This window comes from Cygnus atratus, chromosome 3 (assembly GCF_013377495.2).
Source record: "Cygnus atratus isolate AKBS03 ecotype Queensland, Australia chromosome 3, CAtr_DNAZoo_HiC_assembly, whole genome shotgun sequence".
Lineage (NCBI taxonomy): Eukaryota > Metazoa > Chordata > Aves > Anseriformes > Anatidae > Cygnus > Cygnus atratus.
Window position 1 is genome coordinate 31,106,392 of NC_066364.1, and position 25,873 is coordinate 31,132,264.

The 25,873-nt window shown below is 38.1% G+C and overlaps 1 protein-coding gene across 1 annotated transcript in view; it reads left to right on the top strand.

Annotated features, from left to right (window-relative positions):
- The window catches only part of COL19A1 (collagen type XIX alpha 1 chain), a 192,935-nt gene that overhangs the window by 32,384 nt on the left and 134,678 nt on the right, over positions 1 to 25,873 (top strand). The window contains exons 6-8 of the mRNA XM_050709490.1: positions 324 to 404; positions 2,480 to 2,605; positions 3,082 to 3,144. Coding sequence (XP_050565447.1) covers positions 324 to 404; positions 2,480 to 2,605; positions 3,082 to 3,144 — 270 coding nt within the window. The remainder of the gene's footprint in view (positions 1 to 323; positions 405 to 2,479; positions 2,606 to 3,081; positions 3,145 to 25,873) is intronic.

Below are 25,873 nucleotides of genomic sequence, written 5' to 3' on the forward strand. Positions count from 1 at the left end.
AAATTATATTCCTGAAAAGAACATTTGCAGAGAATATCTAGAGGATTAAAATGCCCATGTAGTCATACTAAGTGCAACACAGAGGGCCGCAATTTACATGAAGGTAAATGAAATCTAAAATGTGTTTTAATTCGAAATGAGGGACTGTGTAATTTGTTCCTTAAGTGAGAAAATGAACAACTGTGGGATTTTTTGGTATTTGCAGTATTTCAGGAATATACGCTGTTTCAGAGAGAAAATTTATTACACCAAGATTAGAAAATACATGCCATAAGACATTTTTTACATTTCACATAAATCTCTTCTCCTGTATTTCTTAACAGATTGAACTTCACCGCATAACAGTTTATTGTAATCCAAACATTGTAACAGAAGATACGTGTTGTGAAATATCTGCCGAACTGGTAAGTTACTGTTAAAATACAAGTGGTAATATAAAAGAAATTATTTCATTGTTTCTTACTAAAGATTATAAAGAAATTGCGATGGAAGTGTTAGAATAATTACCTCCTGAAAATTAATCCTGTATCTGGAGTCATCATGCAGTATTTCTTGTTACCAAAACAAATGGCTTAGTGGATCTTCAGTAAAAGGCACTAGGTGCTGCTAGTGCTTTTTAAATGCATTTCTTAACATTGATTAGTATCTAATTAGTAACTGAGGAAGTCTTAGAGAGTAGGAAACAAATCACTGCCATTACCTGAGAATGACATCAAATAACAGAGAGGCCATTTTAATAACAATTGTATCTACTCTAGCACTGTAATTGATAAACAAAGCCCATGAAAGTCTCTGCATGACAGTGGAAGGGAAGAAAAGCAGGAGGGTATTGAGAGTGTTTCCCTTATTTCAATGTAATAACATGGAGGAATAGGTGTTCTGTAATTGGCAAATACTTTCTTCTTTATAGTGCATGTGCTGGGAGGTGTATGTTGTTTAACATAAGGGAAAACATTCATTTAGTTTAGAATTCATTTTTCCCTTTTGTTTGGATAGACTGAATCGGTATAAGCTGGAAGACTAGAATTATAGAAATGCTAGAAGTTATATATGTGAATAAATGTTTTTGCTAAATTAAGTCCATTTGGAGGGAAAAAAAAAAAAACTCCAAAAAAACCCCTGAACATTAAAATATTGCTTTGTTAGTTGCAAACATCTAAGAGAAGACTTCTCTAAGACCATGAGCACCATCACCTCTCAGCCTGCAGTCAGCAAAGTCTAGTCCTTCTTGCAGGTCTTATTGATCCTGTGTACAAAGAGATGGGAGAAAGGGGTGCTCAAATGGAGAGAGAAAGCTGCCTAAGAACAGAGGAGGAGAATAGTTTGTCGGAACTGACAACTGATAGGTGATCAGAAGCATAAAGGGGCTAGATCTAACTTATTAAGGGGAATTTCAATGTTAAATATTAACTTTTTGTTAAAATATACCTCAAATATATTCACACTGATAACAGTGCAGGCTTCCTCTTAAATTTATGAGCTTATTGCTAGGTGAAATAAATGAGTTTTTTTCTGTAAGTTTCACTTCGTGCACAGAAATAAAATTTGTTCAACGGTTATGCCACAGTAACAGAAAAGAAAATACAAACCGTAATTATACATGAACACAAAAAGATCAAGGATATGCTATATTGATAAAATGCTAAGCACTCATTCAGCTGTTTAGATAAAAGCACTGTCAGTATGTCTTAAGTTGAAGATATAAAAATAATGGACTACTCATTAATGACTTTCATATTGAAATCAGCATTACATTTTCTGATTCTTTTTCATGACTTCCTTACCCATTGTAAGAGCTAAAATTTCAGTAATATAAGGGAAGGAATTCATCCTTGGTTACGAATTTCTAGACCAAGATGTAAATCCTGTTGGAATTTCTTTGACAAGAAGGCTCACAGGAGACCTCATCACATCTTGATGAGAGTTTCTAAAATTTTTCAGGTTCTGTTGACTTGTCTGGTAGTGTATCTTCAAATCGGCTCAGCTCGCATAAGTTGCAGGAAGCTGAATAGTGGTGTCAAGGCCTTTTGTTTATTTCCAAACTCTGTATGTCCAAAGTATTTCATTATTTAAAAATAAATAAATAAATAATTTTCACTCACTCTGGCATTATGCATTTTGGGGAAGGGCGAAGGACAGGACTGAGAAATTCTTTTTTTATTTTTTTTTCCAATGAGCACTTTCTGCTTTCACTTCTTACAATTTTGAGAGGCTTTCTTTGTATGTCTGGACTGTTTTGCAAGAAAGAATTGGGACAATCAGGTCTGTTTTAACCAGCAGTGATTTCAGTACAGAAGGATCACAGTGTCTAGGCTATGTTTAACTACAGCTTTTCCCTCTGTTTGGCAGTTGTGGCATCTCTGTAATGTGCTATGTACAGTAGTGTTAAAACAGAAAGTAAGTTAAAAGGAGTGTTTGGATGGTATTTATCTATTCACCAAAGTGGACCAAAAATCAGAAAATCTTGTTTTTATTTTAGTGCCCACATGAGGACAGATTACTTGCTACTACTTCATCACCAGTGACTGTTCATGCCAGCAAAATATACACGCTTCCAGGAACACAGCAAGAATCTAGAGACAGATGCCACTGCTTTCCAAATAAGGTATGAGGTTTTCCTATCGCTTTTTAATGCATCATGCTGTTTAATCCTGATAGGTATTAAAAAAAATATCTTGGTTTCCTTTTTGTAGTTATCTAAAATATATTACTATCTTAGAATGTTGTACATTGTATGTTGTAGTGAAGAAACAGTACATTTTAACTTTCATTTTAAAATTAGAGTTACAGAGGGCTATAAGTTTTTGTGGTTTCAGCAAACACACACACACACAAAAAAACTGTATCAATAGTAAAAATGAGAATTACTACTAAGACATTGTATTTAGAATAAATGTTTTTACTTCAGAATAAATAATTTTCTACCTACTGTGTTCTTTCAACCCTTCTGGACATGGCACTACATTTATTCCGACTCATTTGTTTTGTTAGGCTTTTGTGATTAAGACAAGGAATTCAAACCAAATATGTATTCTGGAGCTGCTTCTTTGTTGATTTCTTTTTTCTTCCTTTTAAAATCAGGGAGAAGCAGGATTACCAGGAGTAGCTGGTTTGCCAGGCCAGAAAGGAAGTAAAGGTGAAAAGGTAAATAGTAATTGCATTCTCTCTTTCAAATCTTCATCTGTGGCTTTTTCTTCTTTAGCAGATGGAAACATCACAGATGTTGTTATTCCATAAAGGGATCTTTTTATATACAGGTTAAATCCTTTTTCAGTCAGTCCCTGGTTCTAAGCATGGCCTTCCTGCCACACAGCCTAGAGCTGTCTCGTTCTGGGATCCGCTCCCACTCATGAATTTCATGGAACACAGTTTACTTGCCCATGAAGCAAGCACACACCAAACACTGACAGTATGTTGTCTCTTCTCATTATCTAAACACAGAGAAGTCATGTATGTCATCTACGGCAAGGATTTGCCACTACAATGTATGTGTTTGCTGCTGAAGGCCAGAATCCTATGCAGTGGATTAATCTTTTCAGTGGTCAGTGGCAGAGTAAGAATTCACTGATATGACCTCAGTACTTGTGTTCTTTGACATCGCTTTTTCCTGAAACTTTCTAAATTGTAAAGAGAGGGGGGCCTGGCATTGGCAAACTCCTGGGACAGCCCAGTTGGTGCGCCTTTCTGTGGGTGTATTCCATATCGTTGTTCTGTAGTGCTTACTGTGAAATTCTTGTGCTATTGAGCTTGGGGCTTTCCTAGAAATGAAGGTCATTAGGACATGTCTGGGAAGTGTTTTTATTGTGTTCATAGAGGTGCCAATTTGAATAAACTACTGTAGGTCAGTAAGAAATGCAGTGGATAGGAATTTTGAGTTGAGGGTGAGAGGAAGACACCTGGAAAGTCCTAGTCCAGCAGTTTGGATGGAGATGTCCTAATCCACCATCCTCCCTTACAGCACACTGATTAGTTAGTATGTGATCTGAAACAGCTTGTGAAGACATCTAGCACTGTTCCTAGGGCAGCAGTACCCATCTGAAAATGGTCCACTTCTGAAAGGGCTTATCCACACAGTCAGTTGAAATTGAGTAAATTCCTAGATAGTGTCTGCCCTTCCCAACTCCTCCCCTCCAGCATACTTGTCAATTTTGATACTAACTCTGTCTTTTCCCTAGTGGAGAAGAAAGTTCCAATATGTTAGTTTCAGTAGCCTGGCTGAACCTAGAAGGATTCCTGGTAGCCTCCAAACTTAATCACCAATTTTTACTGATCTTAGATCTGAGTATAAAGCACAATTATCTTTGTTAGAGCTACCCTATGTTACCAAACTCTCATTGAACCAATGTTACTATGTTACCAAACTCTCATCTGATTTGAAAACCAACCAACAGTCAATGAATCCTTTCAACTTCAATGCATCACTGATAGCAAATTGCACAAGACCATGTGTGTCATGGTTGTTAATTACAAAGTTTTCATTTTAGAGGGCATCTTCTCTGATATAAAACTAAAAACCGTTAAGCTTGAAATCAATGAAAAATAAACCTTTCTAGCTTTATACAAATAGATATTTTTTGCTGTTTACTGCTACTTGTAAATCCAAATTTGAACAGGTTATCACCAGCCACTCCAATATTTCATTGAATCTTCAGAGCCTGAGCAGCATTATGTGCATCCAGCAACTGATCTGATCAGAACTGATAGTAAATTGACATTTGTTACTGAAAGAGTCAGTTGATTAAAGTCAGAGGTAGTACAGCAAACAGCTAGAAAGCTGTGTAGTTTGAACTTTCCTTATAATTCACCAGTACTTGCTACTTCCTAGCTTTAAGACTTGTTTTGGGTGTTGCGGGGGTGCAGGTTTGGCAGTGTGAAGGAGCCATGAGAAAGAAATTACTATTCTAGGGCTGTTCCATCAGCCAGTAACTCCCACAGAGGTAACAGTATTCTGTAGGTCCACTGGAGAAGTCAAACAGTGCAAACACTTGCAGATGAACCAAAACATCTTCTCTCTCCCTTGATGATATAAGTCTTGCTTCTTGTTGTGTGGTGTCAGCTCTCTTAATGACTTGAAAGCTTGGAAATGCATGGTTCAGTTTCTCTCTTTTCTGTGATTTCTGCAGTGAAACCTTTCACACTGTATTCTGTCAAAACACTAATTCAACAGTAAGGGATATTTCCAGTGTCTTAAGTCACGTTATTCGTGTGGTTAAAGGGATGGTCTCACTGTTGACTTCTGAGAGCAAATAAATACTACCTACCATAATGGAGCTGAATACCACATTCTCTGAGGCTTTGGCATCACTTTTGCTTCTGCATTTGTGCAGGTTTTCTGTACCACTTGCTATTGATGATGACCTTGTTGCATCAATAATTAGAGATGGACAAGCAATATCCCAGACCGTTCCAGACATTCAAAATATATGATTTATTGCCAAGTGATGTACAGGAGAGTAACAGACTGTGGTTAGATGTTTTGTAATATGTTTCACGTGAAATAGGTAGCTTACTGAGGACTTTGTTGGCCAGGTTTTCCGTCACAAAGCAAAAAGGGTTTCTGTAAGTTTTCTGGTGTTTTTTCAGCCTTTGCTTCCCACTTTGCTTGTGCTCAGCTTCTCCTCCTACTGTTTATTTTGCTTCTAAATCAAATTAATAGCATCCAGGTAACTACATTTAAATGTCCTTGCCATGGCAGCATCCAAGTAAAAACAAGTTACTGGTAATTTCTGACTTTTTTCCTAGAAAATTTCTATATCCATTGATGTCATCTTTTGTTCAACCCAACATTGCTTATTCTTTTATTTACATTGTCTCATTCCAGTTTTTCACCCACCCTAATTAAATGTATGACTGAATTTACATGTCTTTTTGTTGGGATGGGATTGGTAAGAAAGTCTATGCGTATTCAAATTGGTGTTAGGCTCTATTCGAGCTCCCCCAAATTGCCCTTTTCTTCAGTCTACCCTAGTTGTTCCTTCAGATCAGACTATGTTTTGCCTGTTCAGGAATACCTGCATTATCACCAGTACAAAGCATGACAGCTGATAAGCCCTTTTTAGGCATTTTGAATTTAATTATTAGCCTTTTCTCACTTCATTCCTGTATGCTTGGCAGAACCCATCGTAGTACTTCTGAAGGGGTCAGTGCCAAAGACCAAAGTGTGTTGTAGGCCCAAATGATTAATGTGCCATGTTTTCACTAGAATAGGCATTTATGCAAATATTGATGTATTTCTGGCAAGCTTCAATAGCTACACAGAGGAACACCACTGATCAAAACTTATTCCACTTGTTTGAAAGGCCTTTCTACTTGAACATCTCACCTTACATTATGGCTTCATTCAGACATTCATTAAGAGGACAGTTCTTCACTCAGGAACAGAAGTACCTCCCTTAGCTTTGAAAAGGTGCTTCAGGGGTAGAGGAGCTGTTCTGTTTTAAGTCTGTCTTTCTTGCTGGAAGACCAGACTGTTCAGTTTGATACCACACCACTTACTATGTGGAAAAAAAAAAACAAAACAGCAAACTTGCCTCAAGGGCAGTAGTCCTTTTTATTTCTTGTGCAGGCTTGGAATCAGCAGTGTTTGCTCTGAAGGGTTTTATTTGCCTGGAGATCCAGATTTCCCAGCTATCCGCAGCAGGGGACAACCTCCTGTCTGAATAATTTAGACTTAGAAAGTCACCAGAACCAACTTTGTTTACTGTTTATTGGTCTAAGCGCTTGAAACACACATTTTAGACTACCCGATAGCTTTTTCCCATCTGATGAAAACTGAGAGGCAGCAGCAGCCAGTTGTACCATTTAGGTTATCCTTGAGTAATATTCTGTGTTACTGTCATGGTAGGTTAATTCTCAGCACAGTGTATTTCACAAGTTTTAAGTGCTCAAAAGTCAGATGGAGCTCTCCTGTGATTTAATGCATTTTGATGTATGTTCTGTAGAGATAGGCTTCTGCTGCTGCTGAGCAGAGTGAGAAATGTACCATGTTTTCTGTTTTGGAAGCAAATTATACTACTTTAGCATGATATATTACTACTCAGACTCTTAAAAACATATTTATTGCTGGTAAAAGTCTTTTGATCATGATGTCAAGGTCCCATTTGGCCCTCAACATGTAGAAAATCTTCAGAAAGGCAGAATATGGATGGCAGTAATTGAAATAATTATACATATACTGAATATACAAACAGTTTTTCTCTACTGAGGAGGCTACAAAATTAATTGTATGTTAAGTAAGCTTTGTAGCCACAAAAGATTTTAAATAGAAATCCAAAGAGAATTAAAAATTTAAATTTATTATAATAAACCATTACAAGCTGTGTTAATAGATCATTTGTTAATGCTGCAAGCACTGTAGGGAGCAAAAAAACAGAGGCACAGTGCTTTCAAACGTTAAAGTGCCTATTGATGCACACCATGAAGAAGTTTATTGCTATTCAAGCGTGGTTCATTAATTTATATTTTAATTAAAGAAAAAGATGTTTAAAATGCTATTTTAGGCTTGGTAGAAATAGATTGATGCAATATTGTTGCACTGAGAAAATATTTATGATAGAGTGATTAGAAAAAAGAACTTACGGAGAACAAATGAGGTGTCTGACTGCTTTTTCTGCCTGTTTTCCTTATTAGTCTTCCTTTCTTCCTTCTCTGTCATTCCTCTTATAACCCAGGTTTATCTGATTCCATCTAAGGCATATCTATTGTATTACACAGCCTTGAAAATAGTTCCTTTCTGGTCTGATTTTCATTGCAAGGCTTATTGATAGACTCAGATAGGGACCTAGAGACTGGAATGCATGAAAAAGAAAAATTTCTTGGGCAAAATATGGCTGGCTGTCAGTGGTAATGAAGGGATTTTCTTAAGTCAGGAGTTGTCAGAGTACTTGGTAGACTCAAATTGTATAATGGGGCAGAAGAAAACACTCCACACACAAACAGAAAAGAACTTATTGCTAGTCCTACTTAATATTTTAACTGGCTAATGCTCCAAATTATCTAATTGAAATGGAAAAGCATCATTAGTAATACAGTTCTTAAAAACAACAGCAACAAAAACAAAACTCTCAAATATTCACATCTTACCGTATTCACTATTCCAGTATTCACGTGAGTTCTCAGAATGGCAGCAAAAGTCTTCCCCAAGAAGAACAGAGAGGGTGGCAATGAATCCTCAGCACTCGGAGGTGCTCAGAGGGATGGGGGCTGTCACCCCTCCCCACCGGGGTCATGCCCAGAGCTGAAGCTGAAGCAGGGCAGCAGCAGCAATTGGGCCCCCCAGTACCGGGGTTAACCACTCGAACAGTGACAATGCCGAGCCCCTCACTGCCGGGTCAGCACACAGCCAGGAGGCTCCTACTAGGAATAACATGAGTGATATGACTGGGGCTATATACTCTCTGCTTCTACCCCAGTGGCAGGAAAACACTGGAGTAATGCCACACAGAGAAGTTCCCAGGCTCATTCACAGAGTGGCTGAGGTCAGAAGAGACCTTTGGAGGTCATCTGGTCCAACGCCACTGTTGAAGCAGGGCCACATACTTTTTGGGATGAGTTTTCTCTCTCACCATTGGCAACTTCTCTGAATCTGAACTGATTGTATTCATCAACTAGAGTTCCTAATGAGTTGTCTTTTTCCAGGTCTAAATACTTCTATGACCATTTTATAATCATGAGAATATATATCTGTCTGTGCATCTAAGTTTTAATACTTCTTAGTTATGTAATTTCTTACAGGGACTACCTCTGATGTTAATTATACAGATGGCATATGTGGTATAAAGGATGCATTCTTTATGTTCCCTACTTTGCCTTCCACTTAATCACTTTTGGAAGTAACTGTCTACAGTGCAGTCTGCTGGGAACAACTCTCTTCAGAGTGCTGGCATTTCTTTCTCGATAATAATACATATTTTCTTACCTGGACATTTCTGATGCTGCTGGCGCACATACCTATGCAGAAACGAAAACTGGGAAAGCCAGTTTAGCTAAGCAACTCTTAAAAAATCTAAATAGATTTGTTTAAGGAGCATTTTGAGAACTGACTTAGGTTCTTTATTTTATCTGAATGAATATGTCCTCATTGTAGACAAGAGCAGTATTGTAATGTAGTACTCTAGCAGCGTGTGCTCTATGCCATATTCATGTCACCCTTTCTATTTATTAAATGCATTGGCTTTTATCTTACGTTAAAATCATGACCTGGTTAGTACCGAAACTTGCTGAAAATATTTTCCTCCTCTCAAAATTTTTTGTAGAATTTTTTTTCTAGATTAAATATTAATGTGTTACATTAATCCCACTCCATATCACAATGTAAACATATATTAAATTATTTTGTCTCTTAAATGGCAAATGTATGTGTTTAAATAAAATTTTGTTTTAAAATTAAGTTTTTTGGTTTTATATGAGAAAGACTGTGATTTGCTAATTTAAATAACTATCTTTCTCATTATTACCACATTTAGTCTTAGGCTATTATTGCTATACATAACTCATCAGTAATAATGTCTGATATAGATACTGTATTTTGTGTTTGCTACTAGCATAGAACTTACAGTTCCACAACAAAAGCATTAAATAATGGCTGAATGGCACAAAAATATAAAGGTCAAGTGCTTTTGAAACTCTGAATCATCAATGTAACAAAATAATCACAAGTGTAATACTGCAGGTGGTCTCAGATGTGCAAAATTGGTTCCACTTCAAATAGATGGCTGATTGGCATCACTGGAAAGAAGCATGTTTGCTGTCTACAATCTCTTTTTAAGAACTGGGCTTGGCTTGGCTTTATGGAAAGTTGACAGAAACATTTTGGTGTTTGTCAGCCTGAGCCTGTTGAATTTCCACACTGTCTGCTTATGAGCTCACCAAAATAAACCCTGTCAAGAATATAGTAGCCATCCTGTTGTTTGCAAGATGTTACATTCTGGAAAATGTGTTATGGCTTAAATACTTTATCTAATAAATATATTTTGCTGTGTTGAAAAGTATTTTCACTGCTACCCTTAGCAGAAAATCTTAACAGTAGACTTAAAGCTCAATGTACTAATGCTGAATGTTATTATACTGAGTGTACCTCATAACCGCTCATGCCTTCATCGTACTGTCAGCTTTCACCGCTGCCAGCATATATTTCTGTTGGTTTTAGTAGTTGTAAGCAAATGCAATTTTTTATTTGCCTTCTTAATAATTCATTTACATAAACTTAGAAGGCTCAGTTGCAGTGTGTGTTGGGAGTTGGTATGCTCTTGTTGAGGTATAAAAAGAGATTTATGTAGGGATAGATGTAGGCCTGGTGGTGCAGAACCCTGTTTTAAATTCTCATTTTATACCTTTGGTATCTGCTATGTGAGAAAGTGAAAATGATGCATGTTCACTTTTGTAAAGCACTTTGAGATCTGCAGATGCAAAGGAAAATACCACTATACAAAAGATAGGCCAAAAAGACTTAAAAATGCATTTGCCTTATTTTTTTTTCTTTCTTCTGTCCTGCTGCCTGTGTGAAATCTTTTGTAGGTCATACAACATGTAATATCCGAACTTTAAGCTTACTGAACAAAAGTTTGAGAAACTAGAGCCTTTCAGACTGTGGTTATTGAAATCACAGTTACAAGATAGAGTCATAACTTAATGGTCTAATTTGCAATGGTAAATGATTGTCTGCAAGGCAGGGGGTCCATCTGCACTTAATGAAACAGAAATGTAAACACAGTGTGGTTAACTAGTTAGTAAGTCATATAGTTAAAGGCTTCCGGACGTGTACCAGGCCGTGTAATTTTAGCCTATACAGTATATAAAAATACACTACTGGATGTAACAAAGCAGTTCTGGTCTATTAAAATACTTGCAAGTGGCATAAGGGAACAGAGTGTGCACAGATAAAGCTGTCATTCCGTGGATGATAAACCAAGCTAACTAGGGGCCAGTTCAGCTTCGTGTTCTCTCATATTAGTAGTGGGGTCGTGCTATTTGCACATGCAAGATCTTGTGCTACTTTTGAGGCAGAAGTAACTTAGCATACCTATATTAAGGATCCTTCCAATATTTCAAAAAATAGGACATAAAAAATGGCTGATATGCTCCTGCAGAACATTGCTGCTTCTGATCAGTGGTATAAGATCAGATAGGTTGGTGCTCTGCACTTGAGTGCATCTTGTTTTGGTTGATTTGCTCAGCTCATGTTATAAATGAAGGAGTTTTGAGCCAGGTTGCACAGATGCACTTGCTTTATGATGGCTTCTGTGAATAGATTTCAGGAGCTTACAATGGAGGGCAAGGTAAGTTTTATGGGTAGGTGAAAAGCAACATCAGTAGCATTAGGATACGACAGCTTGTTTCAGAGGACACATCATTCTGCTTTCAGAAGAAGGTAACAAGGAAATCTGACCTGTAGCACTTGAATTTATTTATTTATTTACTTCCCTTGAGACTAAAAGCAAAAATATTGAATTCTCAGCACCTTCCTTAGACTGCAGTGCGGAGCCCTGGATTTGATCCATGGGCTCCCTGGGTAGAGCATAAGGAGAGTTAAGCACTTCAGAGTACACTGTGCTGAGTCAGGAGCTGCTGAGTACACCCTGAAGGGAACAGTGAAGAAAAAACATATTCTAAATCCTTCCTTTACCATGGATTAAATGTTTAATAAATGGCTGGTCTGGGATATAGCAAATATTCTTGCTGTGTACTTTAGGGTCTTCTTGCCAATCTTGATGTTCCTTTCTTAACTTCAGAAAGGTTAATGACATCATTTGAAAGAGAAGTACTGCATTTACACTGAAAAGATGAATGTACTTAGAGTACTCTGTCTGTGAAGCTCTTTCAGTTGTTTTTTTTTTTTGTGTGTGTCTGTGTCTGTATGTGGTGGTGGTGTTTAAGCTTTACAGCAGTGGTTGTCTACTGGTGCTGGTTTCTAAGATGCATAGCTGATGTCATTGTACTGTAACTACATTACTTAAAGTCACTTTAAAACTGATAGAGACTTAGGATGTAACATAAGAAATTGTTGGGCACTTTACACAGTTACTGTCTCATGTAAAATGCAGGAACAGTCATCTGGATAGGAGCCTGGTCTCCTAGCTCTCCAAAAAGAGACCAGGCTGCTGGGATGCAGATCACTTGTGCATTTCTTAACGTTCCTCCTGTAAACTTTGGAACAATTGTACATCCCCTAACAACCAGTGTGCTGCACAGGCTGGGAATACCCATAAGCTGGGGTGGGCACAGGACATGTCTTCTGTGACCCACACAAAGCCTTTCTGTTAGACTGTTGAATTAAAAATCTCCTGTCTGATATGTTGCAGATGAAAAAGAAGTCACTGCAGCACTGTACATGTATCCTGTTTGGGAAGATCGTGAGAAATTGGCGTTTGTTACTACAGAGTGGGTTTACTGACAAAGTCAATGAACTTTGCCTAATACTAAGAAGTTTCTGCATATTTTGAATATCAAAAGTTCCCAGGGCCCTGCTTCTTAAAAAATTTGACACTTTGTGAGTTTAGAGGTTGTGGGCACTTCCTCAGCGGGGGCTTTTAGATTTGCAGTTTTGGATTTGGGCACCAAACTTAAGTCTATATCCTATTTTAGGAAGCAATTATTTGTGTAAATGTGGCTCTTGTGCTTCTTCATGCACTCCTTTCATTCAAAGAACAACTTGATGGTTAATTATTTTCAAATCAGTGACATTCTCTTCATAAGGTAGTGAATTACTGCAAAAAAGGGTGTAGAATGTTTTGTTCCCTAGAGAAGTTTCACCCTTTGGTACAAGTAGACAAAACTTACATTTTTTTTTTAGAATAAAAACTGTAATATGGTTTACTGCTGTCCTTATCCTCTAGCGTCTACCTGGCTTTGACTTTTAAACTTTGTAATACATACATAACATTATTAAGCGAAGTTTATGTGCTATATATTTATTTCAATCATTTTTAAGACTCAGCATCCAATTTGCAGCTGCTGGGAGCTTCCACACCTCTCCTGATCAGTCAGTGATTTGTCTCTTAAAACTAAGATTTTCTTACCGATTGCTTACAGTTAGGGTTTTGGTTGCTTTGAGGGAGTGACAGGGAGGGAAAGAGGGACTGACTTTAAACAGTGTCTTTTAAAAATATTGCGTGCATGTGACTTTCAGACCAAGAAAGTCATTGTTACATGCACTTCCTCAGAGTTGAATGAACTCGATGCATTGATTTTGGACCTGTTTGGCCTAACTCTAATGTCACAATGAATTCCCTTGAAATCAGCAGACCTGTTTTTTATAGAAACATACATTTGCAAGTATTTGTCAGATCAGGGTCTTAATTGATCTTGTAAGTGCTTAAAAAGTACTTATTTTTTTCAGATTTTAGTGTTACATATATGGCATCCTCCTCCATAGTTGTTACATTGCTAAGCAGACAAAACTAGGTCTGCATGGGTAGGAAACACTTTTCTGTTGAATCAGTTATGACCTGAGTAGTAGTTAACAATCTTAGATGTCTTCAGAACTTCTAACTGAACAATTTGTTTTGTAGGGTGAGATGGGTGCAAAAGGACAGGATGGTGTTGCTGGCCTTCCTGGCGAAAAGGTATGTTCTTGTATAGAAGTATGTAACAGGGAAATGTTCACTCTGACAGCAGCTTATCTATAATTACATACATAAATGTGAGGATAGAACGTGTCTGTTGTTAGAAAACTAGCTTCTGCTATGTATACTGCCAGCTTTTTGTAGCACACTCCAACCAATAGTATTCTCTGCACGCGTGCTTTTGTTTTTTTTCTGGGATGGAGGGTAGAGGGATGGGAGAATATACAGAAGCAAGGGAAGCCCACCCAACTAGTAGAGCAGGAAGGAGATATTCTATCGGGCCTGTCACGCAGAGAGGTGGAGGAGAAGGCAGGTCAGCTTGGCTGGCTCTGTGCGAGGACAACTCTACACTAGCCCATAGCAGGTGGTGACACCAGCAGCTAAACTTCCACATAGCTGCCCTGCCATAGGAATGTTGTCCTCATGCCCAGATGGCATGGTGGACATCTGATCCAGCCTGGTCTTCAACACTTGCTGCAGCTCTTCTCAGGTAAGCCCTCCTTGCTCTTTTCTTAACTACTCAGCCTTGCAAAGGAAGCAGGAGTAAAGAAGACTGGTTGCTCTGTTCTTCAATTCCCCGATAACTTGACCTGTGCAGACTGTGGTCTATGGGCCCAGAAAAGAGCTCTTATGCTCTCAACAGGCTGCTTGATAGAGCTTTGAGGTAAACACCACTGATTTCTAAGCAAATAACCATAGCTAAGAAAGCTTATCAACCTCCCTGTGTATTCAAGAAGGTAAGTTTCACTTCATTTCAGGACGTTACCCATTCACTTTGTCCAATTTAAGGCAGTTGTACAGATTTGTTGAGTTCAGAGCTAGTTACCTGTATTAGAGGAAGTGCACTAGTCCAAAATCCTGATATCTTCAGTATAGAGGACAGCCCGCATAACACTGAGGAAACAGAATGTTGCTGGAGATTATAATCATTTCACCTCTTGTGATTTTTTTTGTTGTTGTTCCACCTATTAGCTGGAAACCACTTAATACATAAATGGATGAAGCTTTCAAGATACATGCATTAGTCCATTGCACAGATTTATTTATTTTTTTTCAGTGGTATCTGTAACATCCTGATTTAAGTCTTCATCCCTCAATACTGTCAATTTAGGTTCTTTTTCATCTTGCACTTCAAGTTTCTGTCCTTTCAGCACCATAAGCAAGTATTCCTTTTTAAGGCAGCTGTTGCTGTGATAAGCTCAAAATTTCAATATTGCACTTGATGGTTGACAAACCCCTTTCACACGTATGCAGCACTTTAGTAATGGCACAGTTTTGTTTATTTAGTAATTATCCACATTTCTAAGCACTGAAACAAGCAAGAATTTCACTTCAACTGTGAGATTTAAAATCTGTAATTACCAGGATATAGAATTATGAAATTGTCTTTCATTTTTACTTACTATTTCTTTCTCAAACTATGTTTTCGTTAAAAATAGGAGCTAGATACATGACATTACAAAAGAGATGAGTTAAAATAATGGCATTTGTTGCTTATGCCAATTTATGTATGATAAAAAAGTGGAGAGCAGGCTGCAAAGATGTTCAAAGGACCTTATAGTGTGGAGGAAGTGAATCATAAAGTGGCATGTAAAACTCAGTGAAAATAACCATAAAGCGATGGAAGGAAAAACAAGCCAAAACTTACGTATTTCATATTGGACTCTGGATTAGCTCTTACTGTTCATGAAAGTGATCTTGAGATTAGAGGTCAATGAAAACATACACTCACTGTTAACTACTAGCCAAATAAATAAATTGAATTTAGTAAAGATCAGGGAAGAGAATGGAGAACAAAGAAAAGGCATTTTAAATTCACTACTGTTAATAAAACTGCCTTGTGATATGTCTTGAATGCTGTATACAGTTCTGGTTCCTACATCTCAAAGTGGATATAATAGCATTGGAAAAGGTTCAGAGGAGGTGTCAAGAGTAATCAGGAGCATTGGGCATCTTCCAATTAAGATGTGGCAATGTGGACTTCAGTTTGAAAAAGTCACAGCGGAGGGGAAATGTGTTGTATTCTATAAAAGTATGCTCTATAGAAGTATCAGTGGAACAGAAAAGATTAATAGGGATTGTATTTATTTATTTCACACTCTTCCATTGAGAGAACTAGAATATCAAATTATCTGATAGCAAGTTCTGAAAGGATAGAAAGGATAGATATTATATCCTTCTGCTTATAACAAAATCAAAGTTGAAACTCTGCCACAGGATTTAAATCATTTGAAAAAACTGATTAGAAAGTTGGTGAAATAAAAATCCACGGAGGGTGTCAAAGATAGACAACACTGCTTCTCCGAAAGTTCTTGAACTCCAAGATGCTGAAGTCTGGGAAACGCACTGGGAAGTCTCTATGGTTGCCCTGTTGTTATACTTTCCATAAACATCTGTTGTCGCCAAAATTTTGGAGACACACTTGACCAGAGAAAGCCTCACAGAACCATAGAATCATTAAGGTTGGAATAGACCTCCAAGGTCACCTGGTCCAACCATCCCCCCACCACCCGTGTCACCCAGTAAACCATGTCCCTAAACACCACGTCCAACCTTTCCTTGAACACCCCCAGGGACAGTGATTCCACCACCTCCCTGGGCAACCCGTTCCAATGCCTGACTACTTTCTGAGAAGAAATTTCTCCTAATTTCCAACCTTCGATTTGATCCAGTTAGACGGTTTTTACTTTACTGTGCTTCCCTCTGTGAGCTAGTGGGAATAAATTGTTTTCTTTCTTGAAAATTACCAAGTGACATTGCTTTTCCAGTAAAAGTTGTTATTGCAGTTTCCATGCAGTTTCCATGGTTAATACTGTTTGGGTTCCTTTTTTTTTTCTTTTTCTTTTCTTTTTCTTTTTATTTTTTTAGTGCCTTGCAGATTCACTGTGAGTCCAAATCCCAAAGCTCCTGTTAGTTTATATGAGGCTCAGCAGTCAGATCGTATTTAATCTTGAGACACTGTACTTATCCTGAACAGTATACTTTTCCTGAACAGTATAGCTCTTTTAGTTCAGACTACATAAAAGTCATATCACTGTTGCAAATTAAAAATGAACTACTGTGGAATCTGAAACTGGCAAGACCAAAAGCTGTTTAATATATATATATATATATATATATATGTTTATTTTGTACATACATAGCTAGATGAAACTGAGATACAGCCACCTGGTTTATGCTAGCCTGAGTTGTCATGTCTGTGTAGAGTAATATAGGGCTGGATGGAATTATTAGCGTCTTTATGGAGGTTGAATCACTTTATTTTCCTTATCTTATGAAAGGTATTAACATGCTCTGTCTCTCAGCTGATGCGTCAAGAGCTGTGTGAATTTGTGTGTCTGCTATTTTTGAGCTCTTTTTTTCTGGGGTGTTCTGGATGCTGGAAATGTACATGGATTCAAAGACAACTGAACAATGTAAAGGAAGAAAAATCCTCTGAGAACTGCTAAGTACAAAGGCATCTCCTATATTTCCGGAAGGGGAGGCACAGATCGTGGAATGCTGAGGGAACATTCTCAGGAATTAGCACTGCTTATCCTTTTCTTACACCCCTCAATACACATTTTCTGTTAACAGAAATGTGGTTTTGTTTGACTGGGATGTCTAATTTATGTTTTTCTGCAGTTTGTGCAGATATGATCCTGTCATTAACTATTCAGGAAAAAGAAAAAAAGAAAAGATACAGCTATTTTGTATGTAAATGCAGGTTGATACTTCAGAGAGAAAAAGGGCTGATGCACCCAGAAACTATCCACTACAATACTTCATTGTTCATACTTTTTTCTGTGAGAAAAAGTTCAGAGAATAAATATGTGACAGATCTTAATCATAAAATCATAGAATCATTAGGATAATGCCATGTTGCTTAATTCATGTGACCTATTTTGGAACTTTACCTTGGAATGAGATAAACTGGACTATTAGAGGGACTGTTTCTGTAGAATTGATTAGCTCAAATCTACCCATCATTGTAGTGAAAGTCTAAAGCTAGAATAATCCTATCCAATCAACTTTATTACTTGAGAGAATTTTACCTCCCCAGAAAATGCCCCATGATTGTATACTTCATTTTCAAAATCTACATAGACAATGAGAAGTTTGCAGATTTTCTAGGCAAGTCTGTAGAGCTTCCTTTGTATATGGCCTTGAGTTTCAGGGATCTGAAGTGTGAAAATAGGTTGTGTACCTTATACATCTTCAGTCTCTCTTCAAATGTGATGTTTGGCCTTCTGTCATTTGCAGGACAGGTTATAGCTGACAATAATTTGCAGGTGGCCCTTGATGCAGCCAGAACAATTTCTCATTCACTGAATGCAGCAGTGGTTTTGCAACAGTTGTACTGGATAATAGTTGCAGATCTAAATGATATAGACTGGTGAGAGGTTCTGCCATCTGAGAGGTTGGACCTGCTGTGTGCTAATCCAGAGAACAAAGTTTAAGTCTTGATGACTCCAGAGTGACATAAGAATAACCTTAACACACCTGTTTCCTGAAGAAAACAGATGTCTGTTCAGGCAGTTCTGCGGTTCTGTTTTTTTCTACTATAATTCTTGTAAGCTGCCAACACGAAAAGTAAGGTTTCCACTGACTGACAACACCCCACACCACAACGTGCTTGTCATGTCATCTGCCTTCAGGGCAAAAGCAGTCAGTCTGACAGTACTGGTGACCAGCCTAGAGAGTGAAGAATCAAATGCAGTCCCTGTGGAGCCCTACCGCAGGCCCTCAAAGTCAGAAGGCAGTAGATCACAGACACCGTCACAAATATTTGTGTCTAACTACCTAGTTTCTTCTTCCCTGACCTTTTTCAGGGAACTTTCCTAAGAGATATTTTTAAAATAGTAGGTCTTACCTAGGACAACAGAAGGAATTCTTAAAAGTATCAGAGGAGAGACTTCTGTGGTGTTGGTTTATAATCCTAAAAAATAAGACAGCAATAGTCCTCCCTTGGAAGGAAACTGACTTCAATTGTAGGCTACTGGAAGATGTGGAAAACTTTGCCATAATCCCCTTCCTGCAATCAGGACTGATTTGTGACTCAGCCTTCTGGGGAAAATTTGTCAGCATATGTATCTAGTCATGATACAAGAGCTGAAATGTTGTGGTAAATCAGAATCACTATGTGTCTGAGTCCTTATGCCTTGGCCGGTTTGAAGATCTTCAGCAAAGGCTATGAGGACAGAACAAACACTTGTCAAAGAAGCAGTGTGTTAGCGTACTTTATTCTTTGGCGATTAGCAAGTGAAATTTTCTTTGGATACATTTCTTAAGCTATTTAGTACAACTGGATTGCAGCCAGAGTGCTGGCTGTATGGCCTGAGAATAAACATGCTGAAATTAAATCTGCCCCTGAAGCAGAGGTTTGAGGAGATTGGAGTTCTCTAAGGTGTAGGATGACAATTGCCTATCTGCTTCACGTCAGGTTTCACAAGGTAAGCAAACCTGGTCTAGCAGTTGGAATAATCTCATTACGACAAGAACTGCTTGCTCTGCTGTTCAAAGTAGTCTTTAGATACTGTTTGTGTGTGTTGTGTTACACCACTGATGAAATCTGAGCAAGGTTGTTACATTTTCTGGGAAGTATCCTATTAAAAAACACACAAACAAACAAAAACACAACACTGTTTTCCTAGTGTTCCTGTCATACTGAAATGGTGAGAGGACTCTCTTGTTTGTGAAACCCACAGGCTTCTTCTTTACTGCCGTGATGATGTCTTATTGATTACTTACAGACTGCATTTGTGCAGGGCCTTTCCATAGCATGTACTGGGGGATGGATAGAGGTAAGGATGATCAACTTCACTGCTGTACTTTCTGTGTTGGAAGAGAACAGGGTTAGTCTCTCTGCTCTTCCAGTCCAGCAAACCATCAGACTTTGCAGTAAGTGTATCCTGTGTTCATCCTTCTTTTGCGGTATGCTTCTAGATAGTCTGACAACTTAAGGGGTTGTACACTGTGAGCTATGGCTGGAAGATCAAGTATTCCATCCTTAAGAATGCATTCTTAGACCCTTTCTGAGGTTGCCACCAGACCTTCTCATTCTCCTTTACAGGGAGTTTGTTCTGTCCCTTTCCTTTCCTGAGCTTCTTGTAAATTTGAACAAACTGGGTTTGATTTGCCTCTGTATAGCTGAGATTCTTCTGTTTTCTGTGCTTCTTGTTTCACTTATCCAAGCAACTCAAGTCTTTTCCTTGTGTTCGCTCCTGGGTCTACAGTACCATGACAGTGAAGCTCCAAATTAAAACTTTATGTCCTGGACACTAGGTAATGTACTCCTGTTTGTTTGATTGTGTTTTGTTTTGTGTTGTGTTTTGGTTAACATGGTGGTTTCATACTGGTGGGCAGCTAAGTCCCACCATGCCACTCTCATGATCTCACTCCTGTACAGAACAGAGAAAATATGATGGGGGGGGGGGAGCTCATGTTTTGAGGTAAGGAGCAGTTTAATTAAAGGAAAAAAAAAATAAAATCAAAGGGCATGTGGAAGCAAAAGGAAGAAAAAAAATTGTTTAGCCCTGCCCCTTTTTAGCCCATCAGCAAGCAATGTTCAGCCATGTCTTGGGAATCAGAGCCTCAGTACCCGTAGCAGTTTCTTGGGAAGAGAGATGCTTTCCTATTGAGAGTTGTCCCTCACCTCACGCTTGTATTGCTGAGCATGATGCCATACAGTATGGAATATCCCTTTGGTCAGTTTGGGTCAGCTGTTGTCATGCCCCCTCCCCACATTTTGCCTACCCCCAGCCTTTGGACAGGAGGGAGTTGGAGAGCTAGCCTCGATGCTGTGCTAGCACTGCTCAGCAGTAGCCAGAACATCGGTGTGATACCAGTGCTTTTCTAGGTGTAAGTGCAAAGCACAGCACAGTATGGGCTGCTGTGGGGAAAGTTAACTCCATCCCAGCCAGACCCAGTACAGTTAACTGCAGGAAAATCTTTAAAAAGATGTACTTCTCTGGTAAATGCGGTGAGAACTTATCCTTGCTGCAGGTCTCTAATGTGATGCTTTCTGACATGGTAGACTACTTCCTAGAACTTAAGCACAGTAAGCAGCCTGAAGCAGTCAAGATGAACCTGCCAGCTCTGTTGGCATATTGTTTTAGGAACAGACCAGTCTCCGTGTACGAGGGTTTTTCTAGTTCTGAGAGAGAGGTTGCCACCACGGCATGTAGGAGAATACATATGTTATGGGTCCTACTAGCCCAAAAGCTCTTAGGCTTTTGAGGATGAGCTGATGGCAGCATGTCTCAAAGGATTTAAGCTGCTGAAGGTGAATGATTGGCTCTATTCTTGACCATTCCGTATTTGTCTGTTTTTTTTTTGTTTGTTTTTTTTTAATTATGGAAATACTTTTTCTTCTTTCTCTACTACATTCTGTAAAATACAACTGAAGTTGCCAGAAATGTAATTCAGAGGATCCAGATGACTTACCAAACCAAAATACATTTTTGTCTGTTCCCCTGTAGCCAAGCTTCTATAAAAATTGTTTTATTTTAGTCCATAGTATAGATTTCATCATGATGGTGATCATGTACCTATATTTGTTAAAGTACATTTTGTGAAATACTTGTAACTCCATTCACTTTTAATACCTGACTTTCAAATCATTTAGTTTTACTATTGTATTTTTTGCATTATTTTTTCCAATCTAGATTATGAACAGACATCCTAAAACATTAAATATTTTGAGTAAGCTCATTAAAATACCTTTTTCTTTTTTGCACACTAAGCCTGTAGAGGTAGCGAAATATTCAATATGCTGTGCCTTTGCTACTGCACTGTGTGGTTACTCCCACAGTATACTACTAAAATAAACAGTTTAGACAGACTGAAATGAGAAAGAAATGCTTATATGAATAAAAACAATGTTTATCATCACACATCTTAGATTTATATTCAACGTCAGGCCAAACTAAAAAACTAAGTGTACGTTTCAAGAGCTCTACCAACTGTACAAGTGCTATTTGTACTTCCAAGAATGATGAAGGTGAGATTTGGTTCACGTGTGACTGTACAGTAGGTATCTGCAAAAGAATTGTTCCCTTTTTTGTTCACTTGCATCTATTTGTGGGGATGGCCAACAAATTATACACAAACTCACATATTTTATGATCTGGAAGACAACAGGACTAGAATATATAATGTTGTTTGTTGGTGGGTGGTGTTTTTCTCATTTAATGAGTTAAATCTGTAATCTGAAATCTGTAATTTCAGTTTTCTCAAGTCCATTAGCAATGTGCTTTCTTCACGCTTTCAGAGTCTTAGCTGAGTCTGAAACCAAGCACTGACCATTTTGTTCTCATTAAATTTGATTATTCTTTTGCAGTAGAGTTTTCTTTTGTACAAGTCAGGAAATGATTAGCAAAAGGGTTCCCAAAATGTGATATGGATACCATTTGTGGTGTCAAAACAATGTGTTAACACTTCCTGAACTGCCTCCTTTGCATTGCCTGGTGGAAAGAGCTCTGTTTTCCCTTAATGGTGCCTGAGAAAGTGAATTTGAAAATGGCTATGAAACATGAGACTCTTTTTATTTTTTTATTTTATTTTATTTTGTTTTATTTAAATGAATGACTGTTGCAGAATTCAGAAGCTCAATAAAATGCATGGCTTAGAAATGGCCAGTGCTTTGTTTTCCAAATATATGCATTATTTGAAAGTTTTAAGGGGAAAAAAACAGACATGCAAGTACAGTGTGGATCTTCAGATTACTTTCAGAGGTAGTTTTAATACCCATCTCCATACTGAGTTATTCCAGGGTCAGATCTTCAGGGATAGCTTTTTTAGAACAAAATAGAGTAGCCAGTTGGAAGGGACCTGCAGAGATCATAAAGTCCAATTGCCTGGTCACTTCAGGGCTAAACAAAAATTAAAGCATATTATTAATTACATTATCCTAATGCCTCTTGAACACTGGAAACTTGTTAAATGTACATCCAGATCAAATTGTGTCATCATGAAGATCCTTGTGATCATTGAACTGCTTTCCCCATTGCTCCAACTAGACCATGGAAACCCTGTCTAGAACTTCACAAGGCCTATTTGAGTTTATAGAAGAGTCATGGACACATGGCCTATTATGCCAGTCCAGTATATGCTCCTAGAGCATCTTGCATTCATGCAGGCATGCGAATCTGAAGAGACGTTGGTGTTGAGCTTCCAGTGACACAGTCTTTTCCAGTCTTGAAAGATCTCCGCACACAGCGTCTTCCACTTCTCATGTGCTGTACAGATCCTTGACAGGGGTCAACGTATGTCCAACGTAGCTCATCAGCATCCCTGAAAAAGCTTCCAAAAATGCATGGGGAGCACTGGATATGTGCTGCTTAAAGCCATCTTCCTCATTTTGTCTATTACTCAGTGTAATCCAATTTCTGAGCTCCTATCATCGCTAATCAGTTACATTTCAACATTTTTAGATCAGGTATGGCGATAGTTTGTACAAGTTATACAGCTTCTGAAAAATCCCTCTGTTCCTTTACTTTGGAGTCTGCAACAAAGACTGAAGAGTATAATCACTAGTATAGAAAGAAATATTTGACAACAGAAACATTTTCAAAGTACAAGGAAAATTATGAGCTCTATTAGCATAAGGCTGAAACATTTCAATAGGAAACAAGGTGTAATTTTTTAAAAATGAGGTTTGATGGGCTAACAAGTAAATATTAATAAGAGAGAGAGAGAGTGGTTTTACAGTTGGAAACTTTATTATCATTATATTAAAGCCTTGACTTTGAGAACTGCTGCCCATCAGGTGGTTGGATCTCATTTATTGCAGTAACAAATCTGGTATGTGTTTCCTGTGTTCTTTTTGTGTTTTCAATAATTAATGCACATCTGATTTTAAGACATAAATGTATGTGAAAAGAGTAGTTCTCTATAGCTTTCTGATTCATGAATACACTCTCTAAAAATCCTGCTGGGCAAACACTTTAGACCACTATGTTTTCCAAAACTTGCTTCATTACTTCAGCATGTATATTTCTTGCTCTGCTCTCTCTTTAACATTACAAGGATGTGTTTTGAATAGCCTTTGATCATAAATTTGATTCCAGAGAGCTGTCTGCTGTGCTGACTTATTTTTGCCTTATTAGGTGATTTTTGCAGTTCCAACTGCAGGAACTGTTGAGCTCCCTGGTTTTTCAGCTCCTAAAGTTACACGGCAGCAGTACGGTTGGGTTCTTGCTAGCGAGCTGCGGGGCACCAGATTCCATCGCGTGCGGCGGCGCCGCTTGGTGCTGTTTCCATTCTGGAGAGAATGGTGCTAGTGACTGCTTTTGGGCGTGTGCTGCTGGTGAGCAGAGACTTCATCCTGCATTAAAGAATCATTGTTTTTTGAGGAAAAAAAGCCTGTTTTGGTCCATTAGCTAACCCATCACATTTTCTTTTGCCCTTTCCTGGTTTCTGTCAGAATCAGATCAGTCTCAGTAGGACAAAAGTACAAACTGTATTTGGGAAGCCAGACGCTAATGCTTGTGTTGCTCAGCATCAAAGCAATAGGCCAGTGTCACTGTGGTGAGATAAGAGTGGGGGCAGAAGGGGGGGGGCTCTGGTATTTGAAAGGAAATTTTAATAACTAGAAAAATGTGGCCAGTCACATGGGCTCTGCAGGCAGTGACTGCTATTGTTACGTGAGGTGTGGCCAAAGAAACCAAAGGTCACCATCCATTTTATAGTTGTCTGGGCTGCTGGGAGCAAAAGGGACAGTGGCATGCTGCCATGTAGAAGAGGCTTTTGTTAGTTTGTTACATAACATGGAAGTAAAAAATAATGCAGTCGTTAAATAATGCAGTCATTAAATGCAACTCTTTGTTCCTTAATCAGAGATTCATGAATACTCCAGCTTTGAGTCTGCATGGCTCTGGTGTGCTTAACTGCATTTGAGAAGGCTGAGTCAGGACCTTGCAGACTTTGAATGGGAGGGGGGAGGTTTGAGGAGTTTTCTTCGATTGTTTTTTCAATTATATTTTTAGGCTGTTTTTGTGAGGTTTCTGTAGCACATAGTGTTACATTTTCATGATTTTTTTTTCATTCAGGTAGAGACTGGAAATCTTATAACTACTATTCTCGGTTGTTGCCATCTCATAAGAAGGTAGGGCTTTAAGAAAAATAGCAGCTATTGCCAGACTTGAAATCATAAAAGTTGGCAGCAGTGTGTTGCCGGAGATAGACTAATCAGGACGGAAGGAACTTTCTGCTGTACTGCAGTGCTGTACTACTTTTCTGACACATTCTGCTTACTTGTGTTTATTTTCTTTTGAGAAATTAGTGAACTTTACTAAATATAACACTTCAAATGCAATGAATTATTGATTTGTAGTAGAATAACTTAAAAACAATGATGTATGTTACTGTTACTGATTTAATTTATATATAATATTATACTCTGCCTGATTAACAACAACCGTAGTTCCTGAAAAAGTAGCTCCTGAAATTAAAAAAAAAAAAAAAGTGTTAGCCTGATGTAACAGAAAATTTATATGTAGTACAAATTGTATGGAGCTTAGAGTACTGTTTGGACTAGTGACTATTAACTATTAGCTCTTTGCCCTTTTTTTGGTGGATGAGGTATATCAGTCATACAATTATTTTAAATCCAGCTCACTTGCATTTTTATTGTCAACAAACATACTTTCTCCCCCAAAATGTAAAAGTTATAATGTAAGTTTTATATTCCAAATTCCATGTAAGTTGCTTTTTATTTTCATTCATAGATACCAAGCTGTTGGATATGCAAACTTATTTATCCATACAGTAAAATCATTCACAGGTACAGAAGAACAGGGTGTACTCCTTAAATTGCCATGGCTAGCTGGTATTTCTCAACACCTCAGATTCATACTGCATGCTTCAAGCCTGAATCGATCAGATCAATGTGACGTGCTGAGGCTGGGCCAAGTCTTGTCTAATCAGCAGTCAGCACTGTTGCTCTGGCATGAGGCTCCCAAAAATAGAAACATAAGAAGTCAAACAAGTAAGTGGAAGGGCACTAAAAGAAAAAGTGCTGCTAATTCCACTGTTGACTTTCTGTCTAATGGATTCTTGTTCCCAGGCCGGGCTAAGTAAAGCAACTGGCGCGGGGTGTGTTTCTGCAGATGGCTCAGCAGTGACACACACAGCCCAGCTGGTTGACAGGTGTTTGATTTGTATTTAAAAGCACCTCACACAGGACAGATTTTTTTCACAGATACTGAGAAGCTAGTCAGCTGATGCTTTTTGTTCAGAGTTTACTCCACTTTCACTATTCTCCCTCTTTGTTGTGAATAGTAGTTCTTCTGTTTCTCCTTAAAAATGATGGTAATACAGTTTTAGTCTGT